Source organism: Macrosteles quadrilineatus, unplaced genomic scaffold (genome assembly GCF_028750875.1).
Source record: "Macrosteles quadrilineatus isolate MER2022 unplaced genomic scaffold, UCM_ALF_1.0 Scaffold_4__1_contigs__length_99947679, whole genome shotgun sequence".
In the NCBI taxonomy this organism is placed as follows: domain Eukaryota; kingdom Metazoa; phylum Arthropoda; class Insecta; order Hemiptera; family Cicadellidae; genus Macrosteles; species Macrosteles quadrilineatus.
In genome coordinates, this window is record NW_026542597.1 from 91,279,093 (window position 1) to 91,297,586 (window position 18,494).

General features: G+C 35.1%; 2 protein-coding genes across 2 annotated transcripts; one reads left to right on the top strand and one right to left on the bottom strand.

Annotated features, from left to right (window-relative positions):
- Positions 1–397: 397 nt before the first annotated feature.
- Positions 398–13,303, bottom strand: LOC128992344 (protein obstructor-E-like). The gene is made up of 5 exons (XM_054415883.1): positions 13,200–13,303; positions 2,499–2,705; positions 1,851–2,045; positions 1,234–1,435; positions 398–819 (listed from the first exon to the last, which is right to left on the bottom strand). Exons 1-5 carry the CDS (start codon positions 13,249–13,251, stop codon positions 747–749), a joined length of 729 nt encoding a protein of 242 aa, XP_054271858.1. The 5' UTR covers positions 13,252–13,303; the 3' UTR covers positions 398–746.
- A 2,989-nt stretch (positions 13,304–16,292) lies between these two features.
- On the top strand, positions 16,293–18,290 carry LOC128991980 (protein 5NUC-like). Its single transcript, XM_054415298.1, has one exon. It carries the CDS (start codon positions 16,427–16,429, stop codon positions 18,227–18,229), a length of 1,803 nt encoding a protein of 600 aa, XP_054271273.1. The 5' UTR covers positions 16,293–16,426; the 3' UTR covers positions 18,230–18,290.
- Positions 18,291–18,494: the final 204 nt, after the last annotated feature.

The window sequence follows — 18,494 nt, forward strand, 5'->3', positions numbered from 1 at the left end:
GGTAAATATTAATTTACTTTGTGATGATTGAGCAATATATCTCATAGCAGCGACATCAGTTTGTACATAATAGCGAAAAAAAAGAAGGAACCATTATGAAGGTAAATTTTAAAGGTAATCAATGTACAAACTTTAAGTTATATTTATCTTTGGGAAAGATGCAGTATGACAAAAATATAGTTCATCACCCCATTAAAAAAAATTTAGCCGACACTCGTTAATTTTCCCAGCTCAGGCCAAAAAATGCCACTTAAGGCCTTAGTTACTAAGTAATAAGTATACTATTTGTTAAATATGGCATTTTCTTTGGCTACACAGGGGTTTATTATTTATGATTGACAACTTTGGGTCGTGGTTGAAAGGAAAATAAAAATCCAAGTTTTTCTAACAATTAATTGTATTTTTGCTAATTATGGTAAAATATTGTTATAAACAATTTTCAAATGTATCGGTTTCTCACCTAATGCATGGCAAATATATTTTTGCACTATCCACTGATTCTTGCAGACTTCTAAAAGGTGAAACGTAACATGTTTTCAGTCAATCAATGACATGACATTCTATTTGGTAAACTAATTTGGTGTATTTTGGACAAAACCGTCAGATTTTATGTTTTAAGGATTCTTTGTACAAGGAAAAATAATATCAATTAGAGTTGGGAATATTTCAACTTCAGTATTTCAATTTTAAAACTTCAGTAAAGACTATGACTTAACCTTAACTTCCTTTGACGGCAATCTCATTTTCTACGTCAGCTGATTTCGGTCAAATAAATCAAGTCTCTGCGTTTCAACTTGTCGTTTCTGCTGAGGAAATCCACTGTAACAGATAAAAATATTTTGGTTTATTTCTTTCTTACAAACAAAAACCTTAATGTTTAAAGGACGACCACAAAAAAATGTTCTAAAGTCATTTTTATTTTGGATCTTAAATTTATAGATGTTTTTTACATCTCTAAACGGTTATGGAAAGTGGAAACTGTTGGGATTACTTTTTATCCACGACAAAATCAAACATGTTTCTTGAGTAATTTTTTTCTTGTTATCCACGCCTGTGGCATTTTTAAGGGTAATGCACCCTTGGAGGTACACAGACCTTTGTAGGGCCATCAGTCCAAACCCATATTATTTGTGTGTGTGCTGGGAATTGAACCCGTCCCTCTTGCACCGAAGTCCAAGACACTATCCACTAGGATAGCAACTCACACGACTAAAGCATTTACTAATGACTCACCATCCTGTCACGTTCTCCACTCCGTCGCAGCTGCTGATAAGTTCATTGAAGGCGTATCCTTCACCACAGCTGAATCTCCTTGGCCGTCCGTCTATACAGATGAAGTACTTCTGACAGTCAGCGGGGCTGCGGAAGAATCGGTAACCTTCTTTGGCGAAGATTGTGTTGGGATCGTTCTGGGGACAAGAGAATCCCAAGAATGCTGCAACAGAGAAAAATATAAATATAAGGTGATCACCCCATCTAGATCTTAGTGTAGATTTACTAAGTTTATTTCTAAATTAAATAATTCATAGGTCACGGCTCTCTAGGAAAATCAATATTAATATTTATAGTTCTAGATCCTCTGGGATATTAAAAACAAATGCTCTGGGATGTTCTAAATAAAAATCATCTAAGCTATTTGCAAAACATCTTTGAAAAATTCTAAAAAAATCCTCTGGTACATCATCTCTGGAATGACCTGTCCTGAGACATTTTAGTTCCCTTTATTTCGGACAGACTCATATGAAGCAGGTGTCTATGGCACAACACCTGTGATTATTTTCAGGACTTGGCAATCTCTGTTCCTTTAAAACTTCTTCATGATACGTTTTCATATTATCAAACAAACTTACCCTCTGCATCACAATTATCCACTTGATCAGCCCAGTCGCAGCGAAGGCTGTACTCGTTGAAGGCTAGCCCGTCCGGACAGTCGAACACATGACCCACGCCGCTCGCGCAGATCATAAATTGGCCACAGTTCTGCGCGTCGCCGAGTCTGTAGTATCCAAACTGATGCGGACATTGCTCTGTGGCCTGGGCGGGCTCTATACAAGTTTTAAAATTGTATCTATTAATCATGGAATGTAGGTACTTTTTGAAATGTATCTTTGAAATTTAAATGAACAACGTTTTTAAAAGTTTATAAAGTAAGTTATGTAGTATACACTCAGGATACTAAGATGCTAAATTTGTTTTGCTGCACTTCCGGAACAGGTATTTGACATACATTGGTGGATTGCCAGAACTGCGTAATCCAATCAAGGACTAAGCGTGGATAATAAAGGTGATATCAGGTAATATTACCTCTTTGATTTACAAAAAAATATATTGAAAACCTTACAAATACGAGAAATGTATATTGTAGAAAAGTGAGAAGAGATATTACCCATATGCAATCCTAATCAAGAAGATAAGGAAAAGTCTACAATTAAAATTATCATCACAATTTTTCAAAAATTCTAATACCCAACATTTTGACATTTCTTTTTGATACTTACGCACTGCAGATCTCCCAGCGCAGTCGACCTCAGAAGGATATTGGCAAGGATATGCAAAGAACTTTGCGTTGGAATTGAACAGAAGTCCGTCCGGACACAACTTCTGTTCAGGAACTCCGTCTACACATTCAATATAGGCATCACACTGGCTCGGGACGGCGAATCTACCGTTCCTCTCCGGACATCCTGCCCCTGACTGTCCGTCCACTGAAAAAGAAACAGTTGATTGCAGTTAAGAGTTTTATCACCTACAATGGTTTCGACTCAATGCTTCACTCTTATTTTGGGGTAAATGTTACAGTATGTACTTAATTTTTTCTTTAAAATAACAAAGTACAAATAAATCTTTGATTTAACAAGCTAAAAATAAGAAATAAAATATTTTTAGTCTACATACCGGACAGGAACACACCTTGAACCCATCTTAAGCTGATACCAAAGGATGGTGAATTTATAGGGGAGCATTATGGCCACCCAACCCCTCCAAGAGCTGAAGAGAATTTTACGGACCCCAATAGAGTAAAATAAATATAAAATATACGGTTTACATATTTTTGTATTTGCATTTTTTTCTTGTAGCATTGATAAAAGTATAAGGGACTTATGCTGGATACAGGTTGAATCACAGCAACGTATAGCACTTCTCAGATACCAATGGGACATAGTTTATTGTTACACAGGCAAGTAGTCATGTGGCCTGACGACAGTGGTTTGTGGACCACTGGAGACTCCCGGACTGTTTAATGACATAGTTGTATATTGTATATACAGTCGTAAGCGACACTGCTGCAAATTTTCGATCGGAGGCGATTCCATTCCCAGGCGAGTTTAAGATACACAGTGATAAATAAACGGTATCAGCATTCTGACACGTACTTTCTCCCATAAGTTTGTCAACAACCTTTATCATGTGTAAGCGGTGAGAGTAAATATACGGAATTGGGATTAGTACAATTTTGATCAGAATTTAAAGGACTATAACATACTAAATTTTTATCAAAATCGTTCGGGCCATTTTTGAGAAAATTTGATTTTTCCGGTTTTTTATGGGAAAAACCCCATTAAAAATCAAAATTTCAAAAAAATGAAAAAAAACACCTGGAGATACCATGGATTAGAACCTACATACCAAATTTCATTAAATCGGACCACAGGTGTAGTCTCTAGCTCGGTACACATCCAGACACACAGACACACACACAGACACACACACACACAGACATCACTTCGAAAACCACTTTTTTGGGTCCAGGGGGACCCAAAACGAATATATCCACTCAAAACTCTAACTCGAAAATTTTGACGAAAACAACACTTTCTCCATATACATAGGTATAGGGGGAGAAAGTAGAAATGAAGCGTTTTAAAATGGAAAATGATGGATTATTAAATTATTCACTGACATTTTTGATGAGTTAAATAGTTAAAACTATTGAATGAATGAATGAATGAATGAATGAATTATGAATTTATTCCACCACATATATAAAAATTACACAACCAAATGTACAAAAGAAAAAAGTTCTTTATGCAAAACTAAACTAACTAACTATAACTAATTAACTATATACATGCGTAAAAGGTTGTTCCTATCTAATTAGTTCTGGAATTAGCAGACATAGGCTGTGCCTGTGCGTCTGCTAAGTTGCTATAAAGATTATGAAGTTAAAGGGGCGCAATTTAGTTTTATTATTTTGTATGAGTGAAAAATAAAATTAAATGAAAAGTAAAATTAAATGAAAAATTAATTGAATTTCAGCAGTTAAGTAATACTGACTGAGTTATGTAATAAGTGACAGTACTCTACACGAAAAGAACATGCAATAGTAAAGAACATGCAATAAATATCAATATAAGCGTCGGAGAGAGAGCGGCTAGGGTGTGCTGTCAATGTCGAGGTCAAAGTCAAGTCAATGATCAAGTGAGTCAAGTCAATGGTCAAGTCAAAGGTCGCGGGCCGATCCCGTCGCGCCGGTAAGATGAAGTAATAATAAGATCAGCTTCGTCCGTATTTAAATTAAGTAGCCATTCTTTAACAAGACGTTTAAAAGAGACAATAGATGTGGCGTCAAATAAATTTAATTCAGAATAGTATTTACAAAAATTTCGAAACACTATGTGAGATATATAAAAAGAATTTGTTGTTGAAAAAGTGTTGTATACCTGAAGTGAAGTAATGTGGACTTGAGATGAGTATCTTGTGTTATGAGAATGTGAGGTTTCATTAAATATTCTAGTGCAATTCTTGAAAATGTTAATTAGTAAACATTTGATATATAGTTTGCGAACTGTAAGAATTGATGTTTCCTTAAATAGGGCGTCAGACGGAAATCGTTTAGATTTACCAAAACCAATCTTTAAAAGTGACCTATGAGCAATATTTAGAGGTTCCAGCAAACTTTTAAAACATCCTCCCCAGGCTATAATCCCAAATGAGAGCAAAGATTGGACGTAAGCAAAGTAGGCAATTTTAATTTCTTTTAAGGTTAGAATTCCATTCATTTGTCTAAAGGCAAACATGTATTTCCTGACCTTACTCCTTACACTTTGAATATGTTCAGCCCACTTCAGCCGACGGTCGAAAATTACTCCCAAGTATTTATATGAAGCTACCTCTTCAATAGCTTCGCAATTACAAGACAAGTTAAGGAAATCACTACAAGAATGAATTGTTAGGTTTTGTAAATTATAATCTGTGGTTTTACTAATAGAAATAGGCATAAATTTTGTTTTTGATATGTTTAGGGAAAGAATATTTTGGTCTAACCATTTTTTTATAACCATTAGATCATGTTGCGCTTTTTCTCGCACCTCGGGCCACGACTTCCCCTCCAGGAAAATTAGTGTATCGTCAGCAAACAAAAATAACTTTCCAAACATATTGATTCTCGATATATTATTAATATATATTAAGAAAAGAATAGGCCCTAAATTACTACCCTGGACCACCCCATAATCGACAGGCATAGGATCACTGTCTGTACCACAAATTGTAACAAATTGAGCTCTGTTTGAAAGATAACTCTTAAACCATTCCAAAGCACTGCCGCAAACTCCAATTGTTTTTAACTTGTTGAGAAGTTTTAAACGATCTACAGAATCAAATGCTTTTTTAAGGTCAAGAAATATTAATATAGAACGTTTTTTGTTGGAAATGGTATCGTACAACTCTTTGTTTACATCAAAAAGAATATCTGAAATATTTTTGTCGTGACGGAAACCGTACTGATGCTCACTGAGAATGTTATTAGAATGAAGGTAAGCAACCAACTGATCTTTGACAGCCTTTTCAATTATCTTAGTAAAAATACTCAACAATGAGATTGGGCGAAAATTGTTTTTATTAGTGATTTTGTTGGATTTATATAATGGAAAGACTTTAGCCAATTTGTAACAATCAGGAAAAGCTCCTGAAGTTATGCTTAAATTAACAATGTGTAAAAGTGGAAAACAGAGGATATGAAAGTTTGCTTTAAGGACATCGGCCGATATACCATCGTAACCAGGCGCGGAACCACCCCGCAGGCCGCAGACGTAGCGTTGTAAGTCATGTGCAGTGATCGGTTGAAGCGTAAACGTCGTGTCGAGTTGATAGTCACAGTCGTCAACCAATAGGGCCCCACTTGGGTCTAGTTTACTGGCCAGTGAGCTACCGACGTTAGAGAAAAAAATATTGAAATCATCTGCGACTTGTTTATACAATGTTGTAGATAACTGAGTGTTTGATGTAAATTTATCTATTGGAAACGAATCTTTTTTATTTATTCTGCCGGCCAGTTCATTGACTAATCTCCAAAACAGCTTAGGGTTATTAGAGGCTTCGTTTAATTTTTGCCGGTAATAATTTTGTTTAGTTTGCTTCAGTTGTTCACTAAGGTTTTGTTTAAATTCTTTATAAAAATTTATAAGCTCAACATTAAAGGGTTGTTTTTTAACTCTTTTACTTAATTTATCTCTCACTCTTATTTGTTTAATCAGTTCTATGGAAATCCATGGTTTGAGTTTTTTAGCTCTAGTTGATTTATTAATAATGGTTTTAGTAGCGGATTTCACTGAATTAATAACAATTCTATTAAAATAATTAGAACAAAAATTTATGTCATCATCACATTGAACAATGGGGTCCCAGTTGGAGTTAGTGAGGTAATGTGACAGTAGTATATGGTCCAGGTACGTGTGAGGCACTGTGTCAGTGTGAGAAGTGTTAGTGTGTGGTGTGTTTGAGGAAATAGTCAGACCAGTGCTGTAGTGATCTGTCACAGCCGTCTGGATCACAGCTGATTTGACCTGAGAAATGTTGTTGTGTTTAATAAAAATGTGATCCAGACAGCTTGCTGTGTTGTTAGTTACTCGCGTCGGCTTATCAACACACTGCAAGAAGCCCATCCCCAAAAATACATCTAAATATAGTTCTGAGGTTTCATTTATTCGAAGAATGTCTATATTAATATCACCAAGGAATATACAAGTTTGATTTCTATTTAATGCATTCATGTATCTCTCCAGTTCACCAATGAGATTAATTGGATCACTGTCGAAGGTTCGGTAAATGGCTAGCAAATGGAAAGGCTTTCCGCAGTGCGTGAAATCCAACGCAAGTCCATAAACATCTCCCAAGGTTATTTGATTGCACGTAGCTGATAGTCGTCTGTTAATGTATACAACAACTCCGTCGTTTTGATTGCGCTGAGTTTCAGTACAGTACAAGTCGAAGCCCTCCAGAGCGGCTCCCCCACCACTCTCCCCCAACCAGCACTCAGTTAAAACAATTACATCTAGGTCATTTATCAATTGATCTAAACAAATCAACAATTCATCTAAGTTTTTGCTATAGCTGCGAATATTGGTGTGGAAGAGGTGCAAACTATCGTTGCAATTCTTATTATAAAAATCTATGTACTGCTGAAAATCATTTAATTCTAAACAATGTATAGCTTCAGAAAAATAGCCCTCTTCGTCTGAATCACGCAACATGTAGGTCAGTGACCTCGCCCTCCTGTCTGCTAAAAACCGGACTTTACAACTACAAAGATGCCTAACTTGCTTTATTCGTTAGTAATGATTTTTTTTCTATTGAATCACGGAATGCTTAATAAAAATATCTATAATATAACTATAACTATATTTAAATATAACTATATAAATATAAAATCGAATAATGTTTGAGATAATATGATTGCAAAAATAGTTGGAATCGTCTTAAAATAAAGGTTGTGCTAAATCTAATCTTTATCAGTAAAAACATCATAATGAATTTTCTTTGCTTGTAAGGTTATAACGAAAAAAAAAAGATTTCCTGATTAATTATAGCATTAGCTTCTCTACATGCAAAGTTAATGTAAACAGTCTAACTATCAAATTAAGGATATTTCAAGCAATAACTATTCTTACTAAGCAATATAAAATAATGCAATCTTTGATTTAAGGATAAATGGTTAAAACGAAATAAAATAAAGGTAAAAAGGCAAATAAAAATATCTGGATGCTCCTTTAATTAACTGATTAGGTTTCTATTGTTCGTATCTATTAATTAAGTATATCTGGTGCATGCATGTTTCTTCGAGTAATAAATAATAATAATAACAATGCATAATATTCTTTAATTATTGAAAAATAAGGTAATAGTAGTGCACATATACATCTATTAACTCTAAATTGTCCAAACTCGTTAATTACTCTTCAAGCTTTAAATTAACTAATAGTTGAAAAAGTTAGTGAATGTTGTACATGCTTGGGATTTAAAAATATAATTATGGTAAAAAAAATAAATAATAATGTTGGTTATATGCACTTAGCTTCAGATTTCCTGCATGCAGTTCTTAACTACCTATATAAAAAAAAAAAAAAAAAAAAAAAAAACTTATCAGTCCAAACTGCGCATAAATACCTATAAATATCAGCCTTCAAAAGTGTCAAAATCTTCCTGATGTAGGATTCTGATAGCATCATCATCCTCCCGCGGCTTGATGATGATTTTTCCATTGAAATACCCGGCGAAGTGTAGCTTCCCCTCGCGCCGTAGTCTAGGATATTGCTTAGGATATTGCTCTTATCCTAATCTAATCTACAATTCTAAGTACCGATACCGCTACTGTAATAAACATTCTAGTAGGATCTCCTATTTAAGTAAAAAAATCTCAATATAATTATTAAAGAAAACACACCGATCTATCTACTGTGTTGGTTACAATACACGATTATGTTATTAGTTTCCTTGTAGCAGCAAACCTAGGTACTTGTTAAACCTAATGTTATTAAAATATATTTAATTGAAAATCAATTAAGACAAATGGAAATTCGCTTAGTCGGCAGGTTTGCTGCGGCGGGGGTATTTTTTTATCATTATAGTTTTCAGTATTCTCTGTAAAATCTGCGAAATTTCACGGGGTGTTCAGTGACGATGTCCTGGTCGATAAACTTAAGGGAAAGTGCAGGAATAGCAGCACCGCGATATATGTGTAAATGTGTCGTTTGTAAATGCACGTTGTGTGTGTGTGTGTAGATAAGTTGTATGTATATGCACGTTTGTGTGTGTAACGTGTGAGATGTTCCCCCGGAGTTGCGTCATAACGGGTCGTTCAAGGACACTCTATCCTTACATCATTTTTGAAAGCTCTTCTGTTAACTGTTACTTAATCCGAGCCGTAAAGTAATCACTAACAGTTTAAGACAACTCTTAATAAAGAGGAAAGCCACAGCCATGGGATGGCAAAAAAAAAACTCCAGAGTGAGCTGGTTTAAGTCTAGAACTTAGCTAAATCCCGAGCTCAGCAACCGGCACTAATAACTATTTTGACAGAATTTGAGTACCTATGTGACATGTTTCATGTTGGTTGTAGGCCCTACGGTGTGCGCTGACGTAAACTAAATGTTTCTTTCCTATTTTAATTTCATTTTTACAAATACTGCTTTACTCTCTTTGGTTGAAAAATCAGAACAATAAAACGATTATATTAAAGAAATTAACCTAAAAATTGTCTTTCGCTGGTCCATAAGGGTTAGAAATCCACAAAGGACTATAAGGAGAACGAATAATGATGACAAGTATCTTAGATTCTAGAGTATAACAGATTCTCTTGTAGATTTGTCCACATGTTTTTTACGTCCTATATGTTTGATAAGTGCGTTGAATTCTCCTTATTTTACTCCTTTGGTCGGGATTTAAATTCGGGTTTCCAAGAACGTTGCACAACAACAGCGTAGGAATACATAATTTACCTTCATAGGTACTTTGGACATCGATGACACATCATATTGTACTCTTGTCTCTTGTGCAACACAATACATATACAGACTACAATGTTTATGTAGCCTACATAAACACTCAAGGACACTCTCAATCATACGATCAGATACTTCTTTTAGAACATGTTGTTTTGTATCAAAGGAATCTAAACGATGATACTATATGTTCCGGTGTCAAAACATAACATCGTCAAAATACAGATCAGTATCACTTCTCAACTAACACCTAATGGCAATGGCTGGAAAACAAACATTTGATAAACAAGAGGATATAACTGTCCTGTGAGAACATGACCAAAGATTAGTTAACTGAGTGAAACAAGTTTGTGTCCAGATACAATGTTTTAAAGCTGCACATACATTTTTTATCGTGCACATGTACCAGTACTAACAAATTAAAGTACAGTAGAACCTTGATAACAAGACTCTCGTGGTGATTATAAAATAAGACTTGTTATCAAGGTTGTCTTCTTATCAAGTTTGTAATAACATGTGGTTAGGGGTAAAATAAATCCTAGGGGATTTAAAAATGACACTTGTTATCAAGAGTGATTTGTTATAGAGGGTCTTGGTTATCTAGGAACTAACAAGTGAACAATTTAGGTGAACTAGCCTACGTTACCCCGTCTGATAAGAAAAACTGACGTTTTTCACTTAAACCAACAGTGCACCGACGACATGTTCACATATAATAGTTGCCACTACGACATGCCATTAATTAAAGACACCATGGAAAACCATATAAAACATACTTCAATAAAGTCAAAGGCATACATATATACTAGCTTTTCTCAAAACCGAACTATCCTTTAAATTGTAAGTCTTTCCCGACGATGCCACTCTTCCGCGACAGGCTATTAATTCTAGCATTTAGAGAACCCTGTAAGCGGGAGTTATTCTTCAGTACCAGTATGATAATGAAGATACATTATCTAAGGAAGGACGAAGGATCCCTGGTCTCCTTGAACTTTGGATAGGTCCTGCGAGGAGCGTCTTCTCATTGCGAAATAAATTGATCCTTTCGCCAAGCCGCGCAGAGTCCACAGGTTCCATTCTTTAAGTAAATTGAAATATATTTGATACAATTATGAGGTTGGTGGTACCGACATGAGTATTAACTATTCTAACGTTGAATTTGTAATCATTCAAAAGTACAGGGTGTTTTTAAAAGAATGCCGGGATTTTGCTCGGGGCCTGTTCAAGATAATTAAACCATTTGAACGTCAAATTGACGGGAAAAGAATAAAGTTGTTTTCTCATTCGATTATACGATTCGGAATGATTTAATAAAATTCAGATTTTCATCAATCTTAAGAGCGTAAAACTGGTAAAATATGTAAGTTTAGGGCGATTGGCGGGTTTCTCTGGTGTCTTAACGGAATCTTTTCGGCCCAAAGACTCTATATTTTATAGATAACATCATAAAGTGAACAATTTAGGTTTGTTACACTAAAGACTTTGTCAGGCAATCGATTTTTCGGGATCTGATGCAGAATTGACGGATTTCTTCGACTATGTCATCGCTTGTTTTTAGCCGGCCAGGTGAATCTTTTCAAAACACTTCGGTGCCACTCAACTCATTAAACCAGCTTCTTTAACATCAAGTAGATTTAAATTTAGTTTAATTTAGCAATGGATATAAAGTCTGTGAACTACAGATTACAATCTGTGCCTTCTGTTGCGCCGTAAATGTCGTACTGGGTGACTGGCGTCAGGCGTATGAGTCACAATAACAGCCTATCACTCCGCACCTGTTTTACTCATGCCAAAGTCAAATTTTCCTCCCTTGCCACACGGATTACAAAACTTTGTTATTTTAGCTTCAATTTGATGTATAAAACGTTTAGTTACATTGAATAGTATCCAAGCAATTACCATTTAAAATCCCGACTCTTTTAAAAAGACCATGTATTTAAGTTTTTATGTACGTTTCTTTTATTTTGTAAGCTAGGTGTTTTGTTTCACGAAAGTGTAGGTCTATGTTAATGTTTTAATCTGTAAATATTTTGGAAATGCAATTTATTCTTACTTGATTTGGTTTTACAGCACTGAACGCGAAACAAAAGCAGGAATGCTTCATACTAAAATAGAGCAAAGGTCGTTACAAATAGCCCAAAAACCCAATAATATTTTACTACTTTATTTCAAAGAAGTTATTTTCTTAGAAAAGACACTACTTTGTTTCTTTGCATTGTTTATTACCAGTTAAACATAACAAAAGCTCGATGGATTCGCCAGACCGTATACAATTCAAGGTTACACGGAACAAGATAATTTACTTACTGTTTACTCATTTAAAGACTACCTACTATGCCACTATGTAATAAAAACAAATAATACCTAGTATATGTAATCGTAAAAAAATCACCAGTAAAAACCGCTCATAAAAACGTAAAATTTAACAATACAGTAGGCCTATGTAAGACTTATGTAAACTAAAAATTTTTAAAAGTTTCATGTTTGTTTCTAAAGTAAAACTATTAAAATTTACACATACAAAAATAAATGCACTGTTAATTTATATCTTAATAATTCGGAATATTTTTCACTACCATCATCAGAGTTGTCTGGCTCTAACAGAAACGATTTTCAGAATATACAACAGATAATTTATAAAATATATATTTATTTTCCCTGTTTTTATATGTTAAATACTGGTTACGTTTCAATGCACTGGTGTCAAACGAATCCTTCTTTTTTCTTTTAGGTTGATTTTTCAAATGCTGTACGCATAGTGCTGTAATGCCTTGGAATAGAAAAAAATGAATGCTTATATTTGTTAACAACTCAAGTCCACACAAACCATTGAGGTCCATGTAGGCTTATTTCCTAGGCTCTTCATCCTGTTGCCATTGAAAGTGTTCAAGTTTTAATTTATTTTGTTTAATAATTTTAAATTTTTATTTTTTTATTTTATTAAACTACTTTTGTCAAGATTACTTAGGTAATAACCCTAGTTTTGATTTGAGTGCACATCTATATATTAATAGGCTATAAGCATGTTTCTTTAAACCCATTTTTCTCAGCTCGTTTGCATCACAGAGAAAATCCTCGCATACTGTTAGAAATATATTATTTTTAAATAGGCTCAAAAATAAGCACACAAATGAATTTTAAATTAGAAAAAAATTAACATGGGCCTTATGGGTTGTCATGGTGACGAAATAACAACGAAGTATAAACAGATAATCAAAACAAATGAATTAAATTCAAATAACATGTGTTATTTACAGTGTGGGGTTAAAATAGAGAAGTCTGTACATATTTTTGGTCGAGTATTCAACCACTGGACGACCTCTAGTATATATTATTTTATTGGATAACAATTGTTATACATACCTAAAAGTCGGAAACAAGAAATAAATTATGGACAAAATACGCTCAACAACGGCACATAAACACACAAAATGTCATCAGCTGATCCTTAACTGAATCTATAAAACATATGTTTTTTACCTGTCAAATGATCGGGAATGAAGACAGTCAACAATGCAATATAGAAGCGCATCCTGAGGTGTCGCCGGTAGTACTGCTGTGAACAACGAACACTGCCCGTAGTATCACAGGATCGTGGGTACAATGGCCATAGGACTGCTGAGATCAAGGTCGATCTTAGAGTTGGGACCATCTACTTTGGATACTGCAATTTAACCTCTTTTTCATAATTACATATGAGATCTTTGAGGTCTTGATTGAACATGAACTCATTGATAAATAATTCATTAGCTTGTCAAAAACCCTTAACCCTGCTTTTTCCGCAAGTTATGGGAGTAGGAGTAACTGATATTGGGTAAATCACTAAAGCCGCAATAGCTTTTGTACCGGAATTTGTATCCAATGGGGGTTATGTAATTTTTTAGGGTTAAAAGGATTCTATGATACTAAATTTTTATCAAAATTGTTTGTGTTGTTTTTGTGAAAATCTGTAGTTTTTGTTATTTTAAGTGGTTTTATGAGAAATCCCCAATAAAAATAGAAGTTTAAAAATTGAAAAACTCCTGGAGATATCATTTATTAGAACCCACATACCGAATAACATCAAAACTGACACACACACATACATCACTTCGAAAATCACCTTTTTGGGTTGGGGGGGTCCCGAAAAGGGATATTCACCCCAGAATTAAAATTCTAAAATGTCGACTAATACAACTTTCTCATTATGTGTGTTTTGAAACCATGTAGTCTATGTATAGAGGAAGAGATCAAGCATAAGACCTAGACTACACTTTTTATTCCAATAGTTCTATACATTAAGCTAATAAATATATTTTGACCGATTTATTTTTTTTCAATTTTAATAAAATAATAAATAGGCTATATGCAAATTGAGAAGCTCACAAAAAACGGTATACTTTAATAAATATATTTTGACCGATTTATTTTTTTTCAATTTTAATAAAATAATAAATAGGCTATATGCAAATTGAGAAGCTCACAAAAAACGGTATACTTTAATAATACTAATGCAAATCTGTCTTTGACGGTTAATGAATATGTAGTTCATATACAGTTTTAGGTTTAGGCATATTTACAATTTACTTAGTTATACTCTTTACCCTTTAGATGAATATTGATGTGACAATTAACTATGTAAAAGCCATGCAGAAATTATTAAATAACATCTCTTTAAGAATACACACTATATATAAATCAAAACTAGGAAAACTATTAACGTTCTAACAAAGACAAACTGATAAAGTACTTAGTCCATTATTAGGAACTGCCTTGCTGGATTTAATAGTTAACATTCTGGTAGCATTCAACCATGCTGCCTATCTAATTGTTATGATTCCCATGCTTTGTTTCGCTGATCCCTTATCACGTAGGTCTACATAGCCTGGGAATGAAATGTTGCATTCTAAAGAAATGTTGAATGATAATGATAATAGATAGAATAGAATAGAGTAAAATTGATTCTTCTCTCATGATCTGCGCTTTAGATAAAACATATGGTATTTTAAATTTATTTGTGGAACTTGGTTGAACAGTGCTTATTTGCTTTCAGTTTATTTACTGAAGGTTGGAAATGTTATAAGGTTGTGTTTGAATTTTAATTAAGTCATTACACACATAATACAACTCCACTGCTAGAGGCCATTGTAATGCTAATGCATGATTCAAGCTATAGAAGTGTATGACTTGTAATTAGTGCTGGGTCGATTTCAGACATTTCCGATGCCTGTTCCGGTTCCGATTCTTTGTAACCGATTCTTGTTGCCATTCCTATAGATTCCATTATGTTAAACAAATTTCCCGCGGTCGTGTTGATGTTGTATTTTGTCTCCCAAAACACGGAAAACCCCTGAATAACACCTGTGGTAACGGCACATTATCATCGTCTTCCACAATCGCGGCTAAATTCTGATCATCTCCCGCGGTCATAGAAACTCCATCGTCGTCATCCACGATCACGGGCAAATTATGAACATCTTCCACGGTCGTGTAGACATCATCGTACTCGCGATCGCGGAAATATTTTGTTAATTTCCCGCGGTCGTGTAGACATCGTCATTGTCTCCCGCCGTCACGGCAAAAACCTGAATAACCCACGCGGTAACGCAACGTCATCGTCTTTCGTGATCGCGGCAAAATTATGAACATTTCCCGAAGTCGTGTATACATCGTCATTGTCCTTTACGGTGACGGCAAAATCCTGAATGTCCTCCGCGGTAACGAATCATCGTCATCGTCATCGTCTAGCGCGATCTCGGCAATAGCGGTAAATTTCCGACCGCGCGATTCTCACAGACGTGTCGGGTATCGGCATAGGAATCGACTTTTAGCGGTCGATTCTCGATCAATGCAGAGAATCGGTGGAATCGAGAATCGACCCATCCCTATTTGTAACAAAAGAGTTCTATATCAAAATTATTTTGAAAGGTTGACAAGCAAAATTTATTAGAATGTTTAAAATTTAAGTCTTGGTATGATATTTAATTAAATAAAATACATACCAAGACACCAGTTTGTAAGATTTTGTTTTTACTGAAAATTGTTATGATGAGTAGTTTTGGATTCTTAAATGATAAATAAAAATATGTCTAGGATTTGAGAACAATTTAAGAGTGTTAGGTTAGGGTAGATTCGCAGATGTTGAAGGTACAAAAGATAAGTCATAACGCATAACTAAGTTAAGTTACGATAGCTTGTCCCAAAACGATTAACTTACTACAATGTATTCAAATCTAAAAAAAATCTATTACAATCGTTGAAATGTTAATTTTATAAAAAAATATATTCTATTTCTAGGGATATTATTACTCTGCAAATGTCAGTTTTGATATGATTACAGTACTATTAAATAATGCAATCAAAGTGCTTTATACAGAAATTTTCCTAAAAAAGTAAATAAAAGCAAAACTGTGTGTTGGTAATCATTTGTTCTCAGCTCTCCATACAGTTTTCAGCATTTATGAATCTTCAAAAACTAACTAAAACATAAATGATAAGTTGAAACTTCGATAAATGATGATGTTATGCCATCCATCAAGACTTAATAGCTCTAATTGCTTGTACATCACACCAATTGCGCAAACACAGCATCAGTTTCGAGATGAAAGTTGTGAGGGTAGTGCGAGTATAGTGTTTAACAAGAAAAAGTTAGGGAAATATTGCTTAACTCAATCTTTTTGTGTAACCGTCAATGCTGTTCTTTTCTACTATTCTTCTGTGGTAAAACCATGATTGGCCTAATGCAGGTGACAGTTGTTGTGATGTGTGCAGTACTTGCGGTTCAATATGTAAAATGTGACTTCTCATTAGTTATTTTGCACACCAACGACATGCACTCACACTACAAAGAGGTCAGCGAAGACCTACTACGGTGTCAAGAGCCGTCAGCAAAGTGCTACGGAGGGTTCGCCAGAGTCCTGAGCTCCCTTATCAGATTTCGTAGGGAAGCCAAGGGAAGAGGAGTCCCGACTCTCTACTTGGACTCTGGAGACGTCTTCGGAGACACAGTGTACTACACGGAGTTCAAATGGGAACTTGCCGCAGACATGATGAATCTGCTAGAGCCACAAGCCATGGGCCTGGGGAGTCACGAATTTGATGACGGTATAGAAGGGCTCGCTCCATACATCAAGAAAGTTAAGGCACCGGTAGTCTGCTCCAACATTGACACCACAAAGATTCCTGACCTCCAATCAGTCAGTCGGTCCACAGTGATAACCTTGGAGGAGGGAGAAAACAAAGCTAAGATCGGCATAGTTGGATATGTAACTAAGTTTATATCTAAAAAGAATCTTAAAAAACCTGATTCTCCTGAGGCTGAAGCGAAGATTGAAGATGAAATTAAATCTCTAAAGGCTGAGACAGAGAGGTTGAGAAAGGAAGAGAAAGTAGACATCATCATCGCTCTGGGGCAGTCCGGGTACGACATGGACCAGATCATAGCCAAACATGTAGGAGAAATCGATGTGATTGTCGGAGGACATTCTCACACCTTTTTGAGCGATTATGAAATGTCGAACAATAAAAAGGCTGGACCCTATCCGACGATTGTTTCGCCAATAGAGGACCCAAAAAAACGAATCCCGATAGTCCAAGCGTACTACGGAACCAAGTACATGGGCCATCTTGAATTAAAGTTTGACGATAAGATGAAGCTGAAAGATTTCAAAGGACAGCCGGTTTTATTAAATGGGTCACCAGACGCCAAAGCTCTTAAAGATATTGAAAAAGTTTTGAAAAGTAAAGACGAAATCATAGCTGCAAAATACGGGAAAAAAATTGGAACCACAGAGGTGGCTTTGAAAGGTGGATCATCTTACTGCAAATTTGGAGAGTGCACAATCGGAAATTTGATTGCTGATGCTTTTGTAGATTTTGTCAGTGCAAACTACAAAGCTAGTAATGGCAAGCCTGTATTAATAGCTCTGGTGCCTTCTGGATCCATCAAGGCGTCTCTGTTCGGCAAGTCTGTTCCTGGTTACACGGGAGATATCATCCTGGAGGATTTGGTGAATGTTCTTCCCTACAGAAACTCTCTGGAAGTTGTAGTGATGAAGGGAAGTCATCTGAAGGCCTTGCTGGAGAATTCTGTGAGGAAATGTGATGTGAGGAAACACAACAGCAATCTGTTTGAAGCTAGTTTGTTACAAGTCTCCGGGCTGGTAATGAAGTTCGATCTGGGGAGACCAGTAGGCAAACGTGTGGTCAGCGTGAAGGTGGCTGAAGGGAAGGTCTACAGGGAACTGAAAAAGGACGTACTCTACAACGTAGTTATGACTGATTTCTTCACTCACAGCTACGGTAATGACTTCCTAAAAGATCTTAAAAGAGTTGTTTCTTTTAACAAAGATAATATAGATTACATGGCTGTTGGGAAGTTCATCGAAAAATCAAAAACCATCAAAATGAGTGGAAAATATGCAAAACCTATTGGTCGTATTACTATCAAAAGAAACGGCCCAATCAGAATGTTGAAATTGAAAATACAAAGCTGGTTCCGCAGGTTTTTTTCACCTTTCCACTTTTTTTAAAGTCTGTATTCAGTCGTTTAGTTACAATGCTTTAATAGTTCAGCAACTATGTACTGGTTATTTATATTTTCATTTAACGAATAAATAAAGTTTGGAAACATTAAAATATTTATTTTATTTCCTTTTTTACCAGGTAATGAAGTAAAAATATCTTTTTATTTCAGAGGCAAAGTTGATACTTGCAAGTCCTCTCTTTCTTCTAGCTTTGTATTCAGATCCTTTATGTTTTTTCTACTTCCAACAGAGGCGTGTCCTAATATCAGAT